The sequence below is a fragment of the Cricetulus griseus genome (genome assembly GCF_003668045.3).
Source record: "Cricetulus griseus strain 17A/GY chromosome 1 unlocalized genomic scaffold, alternate assembly CriGri-PICRH-1.0 chr1_0, whole genome shotgun sequence".
NCBI classification, from domain to species: Eukaryota; Metazoa; Chordata; class Mammalia; order Rodentia; family Cricetidae; genus Cricetulus; species Cricetulus griseus.
The window spans coordinates 256,182,212-256,201,134 of NW_023276806.1; the positions used below are offsets into that span (position 1 = coordinate 256,182,212).

At 48.4% G+C, this 18,923-nt stretch overlaps 2 protein-coding genes across 3 annotated transcripts; one reads left to right on the top strand and one right to left on the bottom strand.

The window, feature by feature from the left end:
• Window positions 1-6,837: 6,837 nt before the first annotated feature.
• Window positions 6,838-7,555, top strand: CUNH6orf226 (chromosome unknown C6orf226 homolog). Its single transcript, XM_027389159.2, has one exon. It carries the CDS (start codon window positions 6,938-6,940, stop codon window positions 7,319-7,321), a length of 384 nt encoding a protein of 127 aa, XP_027244960.1. The 5' UTR covers window positions 6,838-6,937; the 3' UTR covers window positions 7,322-7,555.
• Window positions 7,556-8,932: 1,377 nt separating this feature from the next.
• On the bottom strand, window positions 8,933-14,879 carry Rpl7l1 (ribosomal protein L7 like 1). Of its 2 annotated transcripts, none has more exons than XM_027389158.2 (7): window positions 14,601-14,879; window positions 13,862-13,970; window positions 12,758-12,918; window positions 11,899-12,036; window positions 11,095-11,204; window positions 10,728-10,947; window positions 8,933-9,432 (listed from the first exon to the last, which is right to left on the bottom strand). In XM_027389158.2, the coding sequence occupies exons 1-6, from the start codon at window positions 14,612-14,614 to the stop codon at window positions 10,739-10,741; spliced, it is 741 nt and encodes a 246-aa protein (XP_027244959.1). In that variant the 5' UTR covers window positions 14,615-14,879; the 3' UTR covers window positions 8,933-9,432; window positions 10,728-10,738. The 2 variants fall into 2 exon arrangements, with proteins under 2 accessions (XP_027244959.1, XP_027244958.1); XM_027389157.2 differs by having other exon boundaries at window positions 8,933-9,520; window positions 14,601-14,877.
• Window positions 14,880-18,923: the final 4,044 nt, after the last annotated feature.

The following is an 18,923-nucleotide window of genomic DNA, read 5'->3' on the forward strand; positions in this document are numbered from 1 at the left end:
GGACATGGGGGATATCTAATTACAGTGTGGTTGGCGATTCACCAGAGGAGACTGCTGGGACATGGGTTTCAGCCAGTAGAAAGCCTTTCTTTATTAGCTGACCAGCGACTGACTGGGTGTTTGGGATCCCAAGGTAGTACTGAGCCTTTCTCAGGGTGAGCTTTTAAGCACAAAACCATGTTCTGGGTTGACACACTTCAGTTAACAGGATCAGTTAGCCAGAAGCAGAACTACAGAAGCCAAAAAAGCAGTTAGTACATTTAGAGACTTTCCCAGAACTATGGACTTTGATGGACCAGGTCTTTGTTTCCATTTTGGCAGGTGGTGCTGTCTACATGCTGAGTTTTACCCTGACACTTCCATCATGGAGTCAGTTGTGCTTAGGTCTGGGGACCTAAGGCTCAGGTCTGGTACCCGGTTTCAGTAGTTTTGTTGCATTTCCCTAGTGACCTGTAACATTAGGCTGGCTGTGGTGGTGCACACCTTTAATCCCAGCACTTAGGAGGCAGAGGCAGGCAGATCTCTGTGATTCAAAGCCAGCCTGATCCACAAAGTGAGTTTTAAGACAGCCAGGGCTACACAGAGAAACCCTGTGTGTGTGGGGGGGAGAGAGAGAGAGAGAGAGGAGGGGGCGGGGGAGAGGAGAGAAGGAACGAAAAGAAAAGAAGGATCTCATGAGGCTCAGGCCAACCTTGAAGAGCACAGGGTGCCAGTTTATGCTACCTCAGGATGCTAGATGGTTCCAGGCCAGCCAGGACTGCAGCCTGAGACCCTACTTCTAAAAAACGAAAGGGAAACAAAAGCAAAAACAATTGTCTTTATTTGAGAGTGCTTAGTGCAGTCTCACCCATGCCACCTTCTTCCTGTTAGGAGGTCATTTTTGTAAAGGGCATAGGTTTTCCAAAGAAAGAATTAATTACCCTAAATGATGTGCCAAATAGCCCTCCCTGACCCTGAAGGGCCCTTATCACACTTGGGCGTCTCTTCTGCACACAGCTCTATGTCGTCCTCACCTTCATTCTTGTGCCATAGTGCCGCAAGGGCAGTTTTAATGGTTGCTTGCCTGCCTTTTCCTGGCCCTGCATAGGGACCCACCGGGAAGGGTGGCCTTGGGTGCTGAGGGTTACACATGTTCCCAGGCCCTGCTGTGCCCAGGTGCAGCTGTGGTGGCTTCCCGCCGCCTGGGAGTGGGAGGAGGGGAGGCAGGTGTCCCTAACGACTCTACCTCTGCGTTCTCCAGCCTGAGGGGAGTGCTGGCCCAGGCTCCATGACCACAATGCAGATGGGGGAGGGCCCTTGGGACACTTTCAGGGGACAGGAAGGCCTGCTAGTGCTGCTGGCCTGGCGACCCCACACCCAGCCCAGCTCCTGCCTCCCTTTTGGCCCTGCTTTCGCTGACTAGCCTCACATTTGTTTCCTTTCCTCTGAAGCCCCAGAAGCTCTTCCTGCCCCCAAAGTCTCTCTTCACCTAGGGCAAATAAGGATGCCCAGGCACACTGGCATGAACCTGTCACTTGCAGGTTGGCTATGAGACCAGGCACTCACAATCCCTGCCCAGGGCCTTAACTGTCTGTTTCCAGCTGAGTAAAACCAAATACATCACTGAGGTCATTTATTCTAGCAAGCCACAAAGGCCTCAAATGTGCTACGCAAACCCTCTGCCTGTTTTTGGCTTCTACACGATGAGGATGACATAAACTTTGTTCAGATCAGGGAGTCCAGTGCTGCTGACCTGTCGAGGGACTGTAGCTGTCAGAGCAAGGCAAGGATGCTGGCAGCCCTCCCCTTACCTCTTTTTCTTTCCTTCCTTCCTTTTTTTGTGTGATGTGTATTGTATATGTACACATATGATGTATGTGTGTACATGTGTGCATGCATGTGTGTGAGCAACGGTTCCTGCTTGCACAGAACATATATGGAGTCAGATGGAGGAGTCTACCCTGGCCTTCCAGTTTGTTTGAGGCAGGCTGGGTCTCTCCCACAAGTTTTCGTGACTGTCCTGTTTCCACCTCCCATTTGCCTTGGATCACTAGAAATCTAGACACACGCTACCACACCTGACTTTTCGGAGGTCCTAGGGATTCAGACTCGGGTCCTCATGCTTGCTGGGCAAATGCTTTGCCTGCTGAGCCACCTCTTCAGCCTTCCCCTCCCCCTACCTCTTCCCTCCCTTTCCCTTCTCTCTTCTTCCCTCACCCCCACCCCCACTTGAAACATCTTATTATGTAGCCCAGGTTCTCCTTCGACTGCTATTCTCCTGCTTCAACCTCCCACGTTTGTGCCTCACCTCTACATTTCTTGATGATTTAGTTTGGGGACTGTCTGCTGGACCCTTGCAGTGTGTGGCTAGGGTGACTGAAGTTCACATGAAAAACCCAGTCCTCAGTTCTCATCTCCAAACATTTCTGAGTCCTTCTACAGGATGCCTGCCAGGGACGTTCTAGCATTTCAGTCTTATTAAATCATTATGGCTTTAGGGGCTGGAGAGATGGCTCAGAGGTTAAGAGCACCGACTGCTCTTCCAGAGGTCCTGAGTTCAATTCCCAGCAACCACATGGTGGCTCACAACCATCTGTTATGAGATCTGGTGCCCTCTTCTAGTGTGCAGAAATACATGGAAGCAGAATGTTGTATACTTAATAAATAAATAAAATCTTTGAAAAAAATCATTATGGCTTTAATTAACCAAATAGACTATTATTGTCCCTCCCAGGTGCTGGAGCCAACATTTTAAATCCCAAATCTTGGATGGGTATCCATGAGAATGAATTTGGATAACCTAACATTCTAAGGGTCATATGTTCTTCCCGCTCCTCTCCTCTCCCCCGACTCCTATTCCTTCTGAGACAGGCTCTAGTAGAGTCTAGTTTGCCCTCTAATTTGAACTTCTGACCCTCCTGCCTCCATCTCCCAAGTACTGGAATCACAGGAAGACACCAGTGTGCCTGGTTTCATGTGGTGTCAGGGATGGAACACTAATGCTCTATCAACTCAGCAACACCTCTATCTAAGTTTATTTATGTGTGTATATATGTATTTGTGTGTGTGTGGGGGGTGTGGGTGTATATTTGCAGATAGCAATACATGTGTGGAAATCAGAGGACAACTTTTTTTTTTTTGGTTTTTCGAGACAGGGTTTCTCTGGAGGTTGTCCTGGAACTCACTCGTAGACCCAGCTGGTCTCAAACTCACAGAGATCCGCCTGCCTCTGCCTCCCAAGTGCTGGGATTAAAGGCGTACACCACCATGCCCGGCTAGAGGACAACTTATAACCAGAGTTAGTTCTTGCTTTCCACCCGGTTGGAGTAGGTAGAGTCTGTCTTGTTTTTGCCACTGATAATATAACTGTAGTTAAGTAGATATAGATATATAAATATGTAAGGTCTCTGACTCATCTCAAGATCCCTGCCCTTGATAACTCTTACTTTTCTTACTTTTGCAAACGAGATCTCAAGATAGGATGGTGAGTTCAAGGCCTTCCTGGGCTATTCAATGAGATCCAAAAAAAAAAAAAAAAAAAGAAAGAAAGAAAAAAAAAAAGAAAAGGAGGAGGGGCTATCTAGAAGGGCTGAGCATTTAATCAATGCTGGAACTTGATGATCCCAAGGTGCCATTCCAAGCTGCCCAGAAGAGGGCACCAGATCTCATAACAGATGGTTGTGAGCCACCATGTGGTTGCTGGGAATTGAACTCAGGACCTCTGGAAGAGCAGTCAGTGCTCCCAACCTCTGAGCCATCTCTCCAGCCCTTTCAGGACTTTTATAATCTTGTAACTATCCAAGCTCCACTTCCTAAATTTTAAGAACTTTAATGGAAAGTTTAAATTGAAGGTGCTGTTTGTAGACTCACCACCCAATGGATGCCCAGCCATCACTACAAATCCTTGAGTGTTCTCTAAGAAAATGATGCTGGTCATCACAGCTTCAGCATCTCCTGGGTTTTGATGCTTGGCTCTCTGCTAATCTCGGCTTCCTGGCTTTTTCCCCCTCCTTCAGTTCCTTCTCACCCTCTGCTGTCCTGTGTAGTGATTTGTCCCCTGCCTTCTGCACCACATATGCGTTCCAAGTTTTAGTATTGCAATAAAAGTGCTTTATGCTGGCTTTTCTCAAAAAAAAAAAAAAATGGCCTTCATCAAGCATCCTGTGATGACCCTAGCTCATCAGCAGGGGCTTCTTAGAAGCAGGGCAGTCAGGTGACAGACAGTCTGAAGCTGAAATAAGTAAAAGACTTGGCCCCAAAGTTTCACAGTGCCAAGGTGGGAATTGGACCCAGGCTATGAACAAATACACTTAAAAGTCATTATAATTCATGGAATCCTTATTTCACCTGGCAGGTAACAAGGATATCATATTATATCACATGCCACACTATATTATTTACGTAAAGTTTACATGTAGAGTAATGTTATCCTAAGTCCTCACTCCCACAACTTTTGTCCCTGGCAAGCTGTGATGTCTCCAGGCCGGTGACCTGTTTGCCAGCACTTGGCAGTGTGCACAGCCTCATGCTCTCCATCAATGTTTGCATGATGGAGCAACAGAAGTCCCCTTTTATGCTGTAAGAGACTATCACAGACTGGGTAATTTATATGAAAAAGAAATTGTTCTGAGGATATGCCTCAGTGATCGAATGCTTGCCCAGAATGAGCAAGGCCAGTGTTTGATACTCAGTTCCAAAAAGAAAAAGAAAAGTTTTGTCACAGTTCTACAATATGGGGAGTCTAAGGTGAAAGGGCGAGCATTGCATGAAGAAGGGTGCCCAAGAGGGGCTAGAAACAGAGCTCAACTGGCAAAGTGCTTGGCAAATATCAAGTCCTGTGTTCAGTTCCCAGAACCACACTAAACTGGACGTGGCGGTGCACACCTGTAATCTCCAAACTAGGGAGGTGGAGGCAGAAGGCCAGAAGTTCAAAGCTGGGGCTGAGAGATGTCAGCAGTTAGATCACCTGCCATGCATGTGTGAGGGTCCGAATTTGGAGCCCCACAAACCCAGCTAAGTCCCAGGTGGGTGTGGTGGCCTACCTGCAATTCTACCTTGAAAGGCAGAGACAGGATTATGCTGTAATTTTTAAAAAGCAGATGAGAAAGGTGCAATGCAACACTGAGTTCAAGTGGAAGGGTTTTGTATTAGGGGGAAGGTTCCTAAAAGGGGGAAAGCGCGTACGCGCGTGTGTGTGTGTGTGTGTGTGTGTGTGTGTGTGTGTGTGTGTGTGAGACCAGCCTCTGGGGACAGGAGCAGTAGGAGAGGAAAGGGATGGATGGAGGGAGGGAGGGTGAGAAAGAAACAGAGAGAGGGAGAGAAAGAGAATGGGGAGTGGGGTGGTGGTGGTGGTGGAGATAGAGAATGGGAGGTGGGCAGGGCCCTTTTAAAAGGGAACAACGGAGTGAATACCCACAGGTGGCATATTCACTAAATGCTCTTAGTGGCTGCAGCTGAGGGCATACCCTGTCAGGACCTCAAGGACAGGCCAGTACAGAGGGAGGCGCCTCCGAGGAGGAAATGCCTCCTTGAGATCCAGCTGTAAGGCATTTTCTCATTTAGTGATCAATGGGGGAGGGCCCAGGCCATGGTGGTGCCATCTCTGGGCTGGTACCCTCTGGGTTCTATAAGAAAGCAGGTTGAGCAATTCAGGGAAAGCAAGCCAGTAAGCAGCACCCTCCATGGCCTCTGCATCAACTCTGGCCTCTGGGATGTTGCCCTGTTGGAGTTCCCGTCCTGACTTCCTTCAGTTGTGCACAGCGATGCGGAAGTGTAAGCTGAATAAACCACAGTTGAGTTTTAGTAATGGTGTTTTGCTGAAACAATAGAAACCCCAAGACACAGGGGATCCCCAGAGCAAACTGGCTAAAGAAACAAGCCATATAAGTTCTGGGTTTTTGTGAGAGGCTCTATGTCATTAAAGTGGAAGAATAATGTAGAATGATCCCTGGCATCCACCCCACATGCATGCACACTGTGTGTCTTCACACCACACATACACATGCGCGCGCGCGCGCGCGCGCACACACACACACACACACACACACACACACACACACACACACACAGTTATTGTGAGTTCAAGGCCAGCCTTGGCTACACGAGACCATGAAAAAAATCTGAGGCAGGGGATAAAGTCTCACAGTCCTACCTGCTGAGCCATCTCACCCACTTTTTCTGCTTTTCACCTCGTGAGTTTCATAGGGTTGCTTACCGAGAGGGGTCCTTTTAAAATTACTTTAACTAACTTTAAGTAACGCTAGGCGTTACTTACTGATTCCTGGGGTGTTCCTGATTAATCTGTTTGTTGATTATTTATTTACCTCTTTCAGCACGTAGCACAGGATGGTTCCATGGTCCCAGCATATAGCATTACAGGCACGGGCCACCGCATCCTGTCCAGGCTAGCTTTGATAATTTCAGAAACCTGAGCCTCGGAGTCAGGATGTGCAGCTCAGCACACACTGTGGGAGATGGTGAGAGTCCTTGTCTCAAAACCAAAATAGGCGACAAACACCCAAACAACAGTGAAAACAAACAACAACAACAAACAAACAAACAAACCCCTGGGATTTGATCCTTAGTACCACAATTAACAAAAGAAATGTGAAGAGAATGCGCGCTCGGGAGAAGCAGACAGATCACAGCCTGGAATACAGAGCGAGCAAATCCTGCTGTAGCTAGCCTGTGAGCGCAGAAGGGAAGCGTGTTTTTGGAGCCCCGCCTCAGCACAATTGTTGTCCCACTGGGCACAAACTTCAGGTTTTGACTGGTCCTTTTAATAAAAAAAAAAAAAAAGAAAAAAGAAAAACCCTTCTAAGTACATGCCACTTTGTAGGATGAGAGCTGGGGCGTTCACCCAGCCTGCAGCTTCGGCAGAACAGCTCAGGTTCTGGAGATCTAACCTGGGCTAGACTACTTGGTAAGGTTTGAGGCCTCCCCTCTTCCTTCCTCGAAAATGGTTGCTCCCACACCGCCCGGAAGTACTCGTGGTCGGGTCCCGGGAGCGGACTGGTGGCGGGACATGGAGCTGCGGGGTCGTGCCGGCAGTCCAAGCGGAGCACTGGCGTCCCCGGAACCGGCTCAGGCCTCGGTGACCCTGGCGCAGCTGCTGCAGCTTGTCCAGAAGGGCCAGGAGCTCCCGGGTATAGAGAAACCTCACATCACCGTGATCCCCGGCGAACCCACGGCGTCGCTGCTCCCCCGGAGGCCCAAGCCCTGGGAGGACGCGGGCTCAGCCGCATCATCCCACACCACCGCCCTAGACGCGTGCGCGCCATCCCCGACCGTCGAGGAGCCGGCCTGCTCAGCCCAGCACGGCGGAGGCCCAGCGGGTTCCTGAGCTCGAGGGCTTTTGCAGCCGTGATCCAGAGGGCGTGACTGGGTCCTGCATGAACCTGAGGGTCTGGACAGCTGCTAGCTTTACTCATCTTTCTGCATCTGCTGTGATTTGTCCCAACCAGACCCAGTCCTCCCGGGAGACAAATGTTGCCCAGGAATTTCGGGGTCGGACGCCGAGTTTCAACTTCATACTTGTAATCTGTCTGCAGAATTGAAACAAGTCTATTTTACCACCTGCGGTGTCTCTTTCATTTGCCACAGTAACGGGCCATGACCTCCTGATGACACTGATAAAGTGAACTGGAGGGCCAAAAGCTAATTTTGGCTACTACTAATTTTGTAGTTATTTGGGTTTGATAGAACTCGGTTCTGAAATGATGCAACTGAAATCCTTATTTTGTCTGTTTGACTTCTGAGACAGGGTTTCTCTGTGTAGCTCTGTCCATCCTGGAGTTCACTCTGTAGACCAGGCTGCCCTCTGTAAACTTCCCATTTTATTTAAAGTTGAATGGCAACACAGCCCTAGAAACCCTGGATCTTGGAACCTGCTACTCCTACCACGTAGGTCCCAAAAATCATGCTCTTGGCCTGGCAGGGTTACCTACTGCCACCCTCAAGGCTGTAACAAGAGTTAGACACCTGGAGCTGTCAACTGCCACGTGGGTGCAGAGACTCACAACACCAATGCTCTCCATCCCAGCCCCTTCTTAAGACTGTTGTCAGATGGTGGGGCTGGCGGAAAAGGCCCTAGCCACTGAGCCATGCTTGGGCTCCTGAAATCTTTTTTTTTTTTTTTTTGAGACAGTTTCTCCACATAGCCCTGCATAGTGTTCCCTCATTCAGTACAATACACATGGAGTGTTCCTCCAAGCCTGCAATGCAGTTTTTTTTGTTTTTGGTTTTTTCGAGACGGGGTTTCTCTGTGGCTTTGGAGGGTGTCCTGGAACTAGCTCTTGTAGACCAGGCCGGTCTCAAACTCACAAAGAGATCCACCTGCCTCTGCCTCCCGAGTGCTGGGATTACTGACATGTGCTATCAGCATGGGCCTTGACTCATATTTCTCAGTTTCAGTGAGCCAAGGTTATAGGAAAGATCAAGGGAAACAATAGTTAAGAAAAACTCAGTTCTTCAACTAAGTTGAAGGATGGCCTTCAACTCAGGAGCACCACTGCCTCTGCCTTTCCAACACTGGGCCAGTTTATCACTAACATTTATTTGTTTTTGGTTTTTTGAGACAGGGTTTCTTTGTGTAACAGCCCTGGTTGACCTCAAACTCACTGAGACCCACCTTCCTCTGCCTCCCAAGTGCTGGGATTAAAGGCATGCACGACCACCCACCCTTACTGCTGAGCAGGAAACAACCAAGACTAAACCTTGTCTCCTTCTCCAGTACAAAATGCCCATAGAAAAGCAGGTCCTCACATATAAGCATGGGTGTTAACAGGGTGTGTGTTACCACCATGGAGTGACAAGCACAGTGGGAATGCATGTGTGGTTGGTTATGAGTGTATGTCTTTTCCTAGTGCAGACAACCCTAGCCTTAAACTGCAGGTCAGAGTACAAATGCCATCACACTGACTCAGGGACAGGCAAGCCGGATCAAAGCCAACACTGAAGTTGCAACATGGCCTCATAGCACAAAACCAAGCATGGCTTTTGTCACCTTCCTAACTGCATTTCACGTCTCAGGAATAGGTTCCGAGGCACACACCGCCTGTAATCTCAGCACTTAGGAAGATGGCTAGAGTTAAGGCCAGCCACGATTACACAGTGAGACGTTGTCCTAAACAAACAACAAAAAAAGCCACCTGCGATGACAAAAATAAAATAGGTAAAAACCAAGACTCTTTTCTTCCAGGTTCAAGTATGCCCCTGGGGTCTGGCCCATTGCTGGAGTCCTGGAAGGGTGGGAGGGATGTTTGGGCCACTTGCCCGTCAACATTAAACACCAAGATAATATACAGAACGAAGCAGGGCAACTCTTTCCTACATGGCCTGCATGGGTTTTGGAGGCAGGGGCAGCCGTTGTGGAGAACAAAGTCTTTTTCCATGGAACAGGGCAGGGTGCAATGCTCAAACCCTGCTGTCTGTCTCTCCGCCTCCTTCCAGGTGCTGAAAGCAGAAAATAATCTTCTCTGAAGATACTTGATAATTTTAAATAACAAAAAGCACTCTTCCAATGCACTGTGCTTTTGGAGTCCTAAGGAAGGAAAACACAACTGTATCAATACAAACAACTGACGTCACAGCAACACAAAGCACCTCAGGGTAAGAAACAGGTAACTGGTGTTCATGGTGTTCAAAATCTTTTTTTTTTCCTTCCTCTTTGAGACAGGGTCTCGGTCGGTCGGTCTCTCTCTCTCTCTCTCTCTCTCTCTCTCTCTCTCTCTCTCTCTCTCTCTCTCTCTCTCTCTCTCTCTCTGTTTTTTTCGAGACAGGGTTTCCCTGTGGCTCTGGAGGCTGTCCTGGAACTAGCTCTTGTAGACCAAGCTAGTTTCAAACTCACAGTGATCCACCTACCTGTGCTGGGATTAAAGGCATGCGCCACCACAGCCCGGCAAGAGACAGGATTTCTCTATGTAGCTTTTGGAGCCTGTCCTGGAACTCAGTGCACTACCACCACCTGGCTTCAAATTCCTTCAGAAATTAGTTTTGATGTGATTTCTTCTCCACTGCAGGCTATATGTCCATGGCAACACAAACGTTTTCTAGCTTGTAACCTAACAGTAACAGCCTCATGTCCTAATCAGGCACTGACCCTGCTGGTCCTATCGGTGTTTGTTTTTGTTTTTCGAGACAGGGTTTCTCTGTGTAGCTCTGCCACCTGCCTCTGCCTCCCAAGTCCTGGGATTAAAGATGGGCGCCACCACTAAAGATGGCTCATTCCCATCTTAAGAGTCCAGCTCTCCAGTATTGGCACACACAGGAGAAACTTTTCTGATAGGGATTCTAGGGACTAAGAACTTGCTTCCACAGTTAGTTCTGGTCCAATAACTACACCTGCAGTTCACAGAGGACAAGCATGACCCACCAAAATCAGACCAGGGGTTGACAGAATGACTAAGTAAGAAAGGCTTTTTGAGCCTGGCATTGTTGGCACACACCCCTTTTAACCCCTTTTAATCCCAGCACTCGGGAGGCAGAGGCAGGCAGATCTCTGTGAGTTTGAGATCAGCCTGGTCTACAGGAGCTAGTAACAGGACAGCCTCCAAAGCCACAGAGAAACCTATTGAGAGAGAGAGAGAGAGAAAGGCTTTTTGCCACCAAGACAAAGTACTCAACTTTGATCCTTGGAACCAATACAGCGGGGAGAAAACCAACCTCTACCCTCTACTTCGGGGGACGTGCTCAGGCATATCCACACACCCAGGCAGAGAGAGAGCAAGCAGCCTACAGCACAGCCTCACCTGGTCCCTGTCTAGTTCAGCTGGCGGATGAGCTGATTGATGCGTACACCCCGGTAGCCAGGAGAGCCCATCTCCTTGAGGAAGCCCACTCTATTCTTGGTGGCATGACGGGCCACAGAGAGCTGGAAAGGGCACAAGAATGAAGAGATCTTCTGGAAATGCTCCCCTGGGAAGGCAATTTCATGGATGAGGTCTTCCAGGCAAATGACACCAAATCTCCCTGAGAAACAAAAGGTGTAGATTTAGCCAGTATACAGCAAGCACTCACACGATGAAGCTGGGACTGTAAAACCCAAGAACATACCCTGGATCCCCAATCACAACCCCCCACTTTTTACCGCAAGTGACCCCCAGCAGCCACACTCACCCAGGTGCTCCTCAATCACTGTGTTGTCTGTCAGAGGGACAGTCTTATTGTTAATCTTTGCCTGGCCTCGTTTCAAGATGAGCTCCCGAACAGACTTCAGATTTGGAAATCTTTGTAAGACATAATACAGTACCTGCTTTACCCTGGCTGAGAAGAGGTAAAGCCCCACCCCACCCCCACTTCCCACAACCACTGGGTTTTTGGGAGACACAACTGACAGGGAGGATGAAAAATGGGACTGAACACCAGGCACAGTGGCTCATGCTTGCAATTCTAGTATCTGAGAGGCAGAGGCAGGAGGATCTTGGACTGCACAGTGACTTTGAAGTGAGCCTCGGTTGCCCAACAACATTAAAACTGAAAATACTCAAACTAAAAACAAACCCATCCATCAGCCAACTGAAAAATCCCAGAGTGGGCCTGAGCTATAATTAGAAATTTAGGTATTTTTTTTAGACCAGGTCTTATTCTTGTAGCTTACACTGGTCTCAAACTCGCAGTAATCCTCCTGCCTTAACCTTTGGTGCAAAGGGATTACAGGCCTCAGGCACCATGCTCAGTTCTAATTTGTTTTGGCTTCTTTCTTTCTATCTTTCTTTCTTTCTTTTTTCCAGACAGGGTTTTTCTGTGTAGCTTTGGAACCTATCCTGGCACTCGCTCTGGAGACCTGTCTGGCCTTGAACTCAGAGATCTGCCTGCCTCTGCCTTCTGAGTGCTGGGATTAAAGGCGTGCACCACCAACGCCGGACCCTGTGTCTTAAACACTCAAAGCTGAAGGGAATTCACATGGAGCACTGTACTCACCCCCATGTCACATAAGGCTCCACTGTGCGCAGCAGCTTCACACTTTGAGGGGTGACAAGGACAAAGACACCACTGAACAATTTCTTCAGGCGAAGTTTTGCTATTGTCTTCTTTACCAATAAACTGACTCCTTCTGTCCTGAAAAGAACAGCTGTAAGCGTCTGACTCCAGTCTGTTTGGCAAGCAACTCGGAAATGTATGACTATTGCTGGATACACAGAATTCACTTCAGAGTTCATTGTAGTGGAAGGCAGCTTGGAAACAGATCATTTTTCCATTATGTGGAATAACCCTGGATGCTACAAGACAGTCTAAATTACGGATTGGCGGGGCTGAGAGGGCGGGCTAGGATTATGTATGTCTACCCAAGGAAGCTGAGTCGCTTCAATGGGCGGTTAGTAAAAGCAAGGAACATGTTCAGATTTCTTTCTGACTATTGCTTATCTATCAGCTGATGAGGCTGATATCAGAAGCAGGGAACTCCAACCCAGGAAAGAAATTTTGGGCAGTGGCACTGTGTATCCTGTATCGCCAGTATATATGCCCCCCAAAACCACTGAACTCCGTGGTCACGTCTTTTGTTTCTCTGTGTGTCAGTGCTGAGATTAAAGGCATGTGCCACCACGCCTGGCCTACTTTGCCTACTTCATGTCTTGCGTCAAGCTGCTGTCCCTGTTTTAGAAAGGTTATCACTAAACACCCCAACCTTAACCCTGGGTGTCTGCAACATGGACCGACCTCATTTCACCTGTAGAATTTCACCTAGCATAATTTGCTGTAGTAGGTTAGCCTTTATCTCCTATCTCCCTACAGACATCTAAAGCTGAATCAACAGTTCACCCATCTCAGGGACTCTTACCTTTCCAGGCGTATAACAAAGGCCAAGGGGTGTTTATCAGGTACTTCCAACGCATGAGGCTTCACTTCTAGTCGCCGGACCCGCACATCGTCACGCCGCTGCCGCCAGGAATCACGTACAAATGATTCCAGTCGTTTAAACCTGACTTCTTTTGATTTCCTCTAAGACAGAAAACAGACATTAACATCTCTTCCCACAACTAACCCAGGAGTCAAGAAGAAACACTTTCACCACACCTTCAATACCAGTGCTGGGAGTCTAGCAAAGGCAGGTGGAGCTCTGTGAGTCTGAGGCCAGCCTGGTCTACCCAGGGAAACCCTGCCCCACCCTCCAAAAGAAAAGAAACACTTCCACCATTACATAAGGAAACATGAGGAACCCAAGTAAAAGTAGTGCTAAGAAGGTTTAGACACTATGAAGAAAAGCTTGTGGTAAATTAGTTTATATGTTGGTAACAACTAGTACAAGCGTTTATGAAACACAATACCGTATTAGGCATCATTAAATACAAGGTTTTTCTTGTCATCAAAAAACTTGTATCTACTGTGTGCACAGCCCACATATACACCTCATTCTAAATAAAATAAACATTAAAAATGGTTGGATACTTTTGGGTTGAGACAGGTTCTCATCATATAGCCCAAGCTGACCTTAAACTCTCCATCCTCCTGCCTCAGCCCTCCAGAATGCTGAATTACACTAGTGTACCAGAATTGGCAATTTAATCCCAGCACTCTGGAGGCTGAGGCAGACTGATCTGTTAAGTTTGAAGCCAGCCTGGTCACATGAATTTCCAAACCAGCCAGAGATATACATAGAGAGACCCTGTCTAAGAAACAAAATTTTTTTCTGTCAAATTTGGTCTTTCATCGGTTAATTTGAATTTATAAAGTCTTCGTTTTCCCCTTAAATGCTATTCTAGCATTTTGCTCACAGAAAAATGTTGGGTAAATCTTTTCTAAATGGAGACCTGGACTATACTGTTTAGGGGAACAACGAGGAGTGGGGAAGATCAGATAATAACAAATATAGTTCAATATATGCTCAATAAAATTCACCCACTGCAGTCCCAAACATCCCGTGTACCACCCTCCCCAGAATTACCTCCCTCTTTGCCAAAAGTGCCTGCTTTGCTTGGGTGGCTTTGAGAGCCTGATAAGCCTTCCTCTTTTTCAGGAGATTTTCTGGAACCAAAGGGATCTTTTTTCTTTCCCTGATAAAGAAAAAATTGACACCAAGTAAAATTACAAAACGAACATTCAATGGCTTTCCAAACCAATTCAGGATCCTGGTTTTCCGGGTACACATCAGTCGTTTTGAGATTTCCCCGGAAACCTATGGTTTCTGATCACAGACCTGTAATTCTCACTGTCCCCGAAAACCTTAAAAAAAAAAAAAGGAAAACCTTTGGCCCCTGGGTTTACAGACACTAACGGCGAGGAAATTCTAGCACAATCCGGAAAGGCTTGGGGCAGTTGCAGATCTACCAAGGAGAATTATTGAAGTCGAGCCAGGGTGAGGTAGGGAGGGGATAGGGGTGATGGGGGAGAGTATATGACCACAGCACACTACACGTGTGTAAGAAACTGTGAAAAACGTATTCGTGACAGTCAAGCGGAGCGAACCCAATTCGGCCACTCTCCTACCGAAGCTCGGCCGCGGTGCTCCGCTCCGCTAACCCAGCCCTCCAGCCGCTCAGTCCCCACCTTTACTGAACAACACGAGCCTTTCCCTTCCTTCCACAACGCACAAGCACCCTGCTGTATCACCAGAGTGCCAACAAAGAGGATGGAGTCGGATACTCAAAGCCCCACTCCGGAGTTTCAACAACCCAGAAACTTACCCTTCTTCCGCCATGGTTCGAGGCTGCAGCTTCCGCACATGCGCAGTCCCACCTGGTGGGGAAGAGAGGACCGCTCTATGTCTCTTTGATCATAGAGACGCCGCTCTGTCTCTGTCTGGAGGACCCGGGCAGCCTGCGATGCCTGAGCGACTGTGAGCTTCCGAGAAATGGTCTTGCTAGCCCTGAGCCCAGGCAAAACCCTCCAGCCTCCTTCGCATCCCTCTCTAGCTTTCTAGAGCCTATGACTTTCGTCAGCGGGGCTGCAGTCTGCAACCGGGCCGCGGGGCTGTGAACCGCAGCGGCGCTTCCCACAGTGCACCTGCACTTCCGGCACGCCTCGGCGGAGGGGGCGGCGGGCGGAGCGCCTGGTCGGCTGTGTTTACACCGAGACCTGAGAGGACGTGGGGCGCTGACGTTCGGGTGGCGGTCACTCGGGTAGAGGATTTTCGGGAATAAACAGGTGTCTCCGACTGTGAGCCTTTGAGCTTCCTACCTTTCTCTACCTCGGTTTCCTCACCGTGCCCTGAGCGTGCGGGTCTCCCGTTAGCCGCCCGCCAGAGGGCTCTGTGAGATTAGCACAATGACTGTGAACAGTAACACCGATGTTCCTGCCTGAAACTAGAGAGGCTTTATTTTCATCCAGGTGTAAGTCTTGGGAATGTACTCACTCACGTTGCCACGTGTCTAGCACAGTGCTTTCACTTGCGCTATCGTCTAGGACAGTGCATTCTCTGCATCTGACAGCGCTTGAAGGCGGCCCCACAGATTTTAACCTACACCTTTGGCTTATTGTTCCCTTAACTAGGTTGAGTGAGTGCTCTTTAAGGACAGGAGACAGTTATTTTTGTTTTGTTTTGTTTTTGTTTTTCGAGACAGGGTTTCTCTGTGCAGCTTTAGAGCTTATCCTGCACTCGCTCTGGAGACCAGGTGGTCTCGAACTCACAGAGATCCCCCTGCCTCTGCCTCCCAAGTGCTGGGATTAAAGGCGTGCGCCACCAACGCCCGGCCAGGAGACTGTTCTTATTTCCTCTTATTTCTACACCGCCTCACTACAGTGAGGACCCGCAAGGAATTGCTCAGTACCTGCGGATTGCGGCAGCATTCTGGCACACACAGAGGAGCGAACCCACTCAGAAAGCTAACGCCATCGCCAGGAGCTCATTACCAGATGGATATCAAAGGGGAGTAACGGGCTGGAGAGATGGTTGAGCTGTTTAGAGGACAGTTTTAGCTTGCAGCACCCACACAGTGGCTCCCAACCACCTGTGACAACATTTCCAAGGGATCCCATGACCTCTTCTGCCTCGGGCACCAATCACACAGTGGCACACAGACATACATACAGGCAAAACATGCATACACAGCAAGTAAACAAAAAGGAAGCTGGGCATGCTGGCATTGTTTTTAATCCCAGCACCCAGGAGGCCGAGGCAGATGGATCTCTGTGAGTCCAGAGCCAGCATGTTCTACATAGTAAGATCCTGTCTCAAAAATAAACGTGAAAGTCAAAAAGGCCAACAACATGGTATTGTCATGGGTAGTGGCCCGAGGCTCAGGACCTTAACCATGTGTCTTACCAAAGTGCAAGTCGTTCAGTGGGCAAAGGTAAAACAACAACAACGCCATTTTGTAAGAGTTAGATCCTATCGTATTGACAATGTCAAAGGAAGAGGAATTCATTGTTATTAACAATTCCCCACTAGTTGAATGGGACTTTTAAGGCCAAGTTAGGAAGATTTTCTCAAAGCAAAGCCACCTCTCCACCTTTCTGATCCAGAAGGTACTGGTTCCTTCCAGCTTCCCCGCCCCTTTTGTCCCCACCGTGGTGAACACTGACCATGTGTGCTAGCACTGGGGAAGACAATGGTCAGAGAGAAAGTGGCCTGGACACTTAACAGTCTTAGGAATTTTACTCTTTTTAACCTTCCCAAAAGTTCTGCTCTTGACTGTTTCAGCTGTCCTTTATTAGAGATTGTGCAACTATATGGAGCCATGCCGGCTTTCAAGTCCTGAAATCTGTGCAGTCTACCGATGGCCATCCCCATTTCCGCACACTGTTCCGCTCCTCTTGTGAGCTGGTCTCTCCCTGTTCAGTTACACCGGCAGTCCCCTCTCCACATCCATTGTCTTCCTCAGTGTGTGATCCTCCTTGTGGTCCACGCCCTTGACTACAGGCTGCAGTGACTTTTTTTTTCTCCCTGTCCCCTTGCTCATCCATGGAAATGGTGTATTCCATACCCTCTCATTCTCTTTTGAAACGCCTTTTAGAAAACCTCCAGCCTCTGTACCTGGCACCCAATCTGAAGGGCTCTAAACATGTTCACCCTTGCAATCAAACTTGGCCTCAATATCCCTTAGAGGACTAATTAATCCCAATGGCCACCTAACAGCCCCTTAGATTCCAATATTATTTGGCACTTTTATGAGTACTGTTGAAGGAACCAGCTTCCTTTTGGCAGCCATAACAGCCGAACACATGCTTGCCATAAACCTGCCTTGGTCACGTAGAGGTCAGATGCCTGTCTCGTGACAAGGAACCCATCAGAAGTTAGTCACTAGAAAGTCAGATGCCTGTCTCATGACAAGGAGCCAATCGGAAGTTAGCTGGTGGCGCTATGCTTTACGACCCTGGGTGTGCTTTACGGACAAGCGCACGACAATGACGTAGAGAGCATAGCAACCACCCTGGGAGGGCCTATGAGCCATAACAACCAGTTGACCAATCAACACAGGGCAAGCCCTCCAACCCCTAGACACTCCCCTTACGCTGCCCTATAAGATCTTTTGGGAGACCCAAGGAGCCGTCTTTTCTCGCCATCCGCCATGGCGGGTGGGTGAAAGACCCGAGCTAACATGGGGTTAGTTCGTTAAACTACAATAAAGCCTCATGCAGTTTGCATCAAGCTTTCGCCTCCATTCTGTGTTTGGGGTGGCCGCCGTCCTGGGCTAAGATTCTGGAAGCCTCAGCTTTCTGAGGGTCTTACACTGTGAGCTATTGGGGAAATTTAACAAGATTCTACATTCCCTATGTTCATACTTGCTTTTCTCCACCCCAAGCCGTTTGTTTTTGTCTGGTCTCCCTCCTTCACCGTGTGAATGTCCTGTCTTTTTAAGGTCCATGAATCTATAAGTTTGTTGCAAAGCGGGAGCTGGGAGCAGGACCTATCAAGCAGGGAGAGAGTAGAGGACAGGCAGGCTGCCACGTGCACACACCCAGTGCACAGTCCTCACTGGCTCTCCCTGCAGTGCCCTTGGTCTATTGCCAGGGCTCAAAAATCTCCTATCTCTAAGCCTTCTTTGTTCTCAGTTTTATGAGGGTTCACACGTCTTTTAGGTGTCATTAGACCACTGTTTCATGCTATTCCATCTGAATTAAAAGCTGGCTCTGGAGTTGGGGTATGGCTTTTCCTCATCTAGATCCAAGCATGCTGGTGTAAAGGTCCTCCCCCCCCCAGAAAAAAAAAAACAAAAAACCCTCTGTATCATTTGAGGTGATCCACTTGACTATGTGAAAGAAAAAGGAGAGAAAAACAAAATAAAGGGAGGGAAAATTCCCAATGGGGACTATTGCTACTCATCTCACACTTTTTATTTTTTTTTCCAGACAGGGTTTCTCTGTGTACCTTTGGAGCCTATCCTGGCACTCGCTCTGGAGACTAGGCTGGCCTCGAACTCACAGAGATCTGCCTGCTTCTGCCTCCCGAGTGCTGGGACTAAAGGCGTGTGCCACCAACACCGGTTCACACTTTAATTTCTTTCTTTTTTTTTTTCCACACAGGGTTTCTCTGTGTAACAGTCCTGGCTGTACTGGAACTCGATTTATAGACCAGGCTGGCCTCAAACTCACAGAGATCCTCCCTGCCTCTGCCTCCTGATTAAAGATGTTCACCACCTTCCCTCCCCCCCCCCCTCGAGACAGGGTTTCTCTGTGTAGCTTTGGAGAGTGTACTGGCACTCAATCTGGAGACCAGGCTGGCCTCCAACTCACAGAGATCTGCCTGTCTCTGCCTCCTGAGTAGTGGGATTACTAGCTCTAACCAAACTTTTAATCAGTTGCTATTTCTGATTAAAGTTCAGGATTACTGAACTTTAGCTATGGAGCTAGAGGCCTGAAACTCCAGATTATACCTTGACAGTGAAGATCAAACTTGCCCCATTCAGCAGGACATAGTCTAATGATAGCACCACCACCCCCCCCCAGTTTATCAATAATAAACCAAAAAAATGGGAGAATGTAAGACTGAGCCCTGTCTCGAAGGAACTCCAACTGCCATGGTCTTTCCATAGAACACTCTAATGGCCAAAATAGCCAGACTCAGCCCC

Coding starts and splice junctions, on each gene's coding strand:
- CUNH6orf226 (XM_027389159.2), top strand. CDS start 6,938: ATGGTTGCTCCCACACCGCCCGGAAGTACTCGTGGTCGGGTCCCGGGA.
- Rpl7l1 (XM_027389158.2), bottom strand. Junction 12,919..13,861: donor CACTTTTGGCAAAGAGGGAG/GTAATTCTGGGG, acceptor TTTCTGTCTTAG/AGGAAATCAAAAGAAGTCAG. Junction 11,205..11,898: donor GAGCCTTATGTGACATGGGG/GTGAGTACAGTG, acceptor TGTCTTACAAAG/ATTTCCAAATCTGAAGTCTG.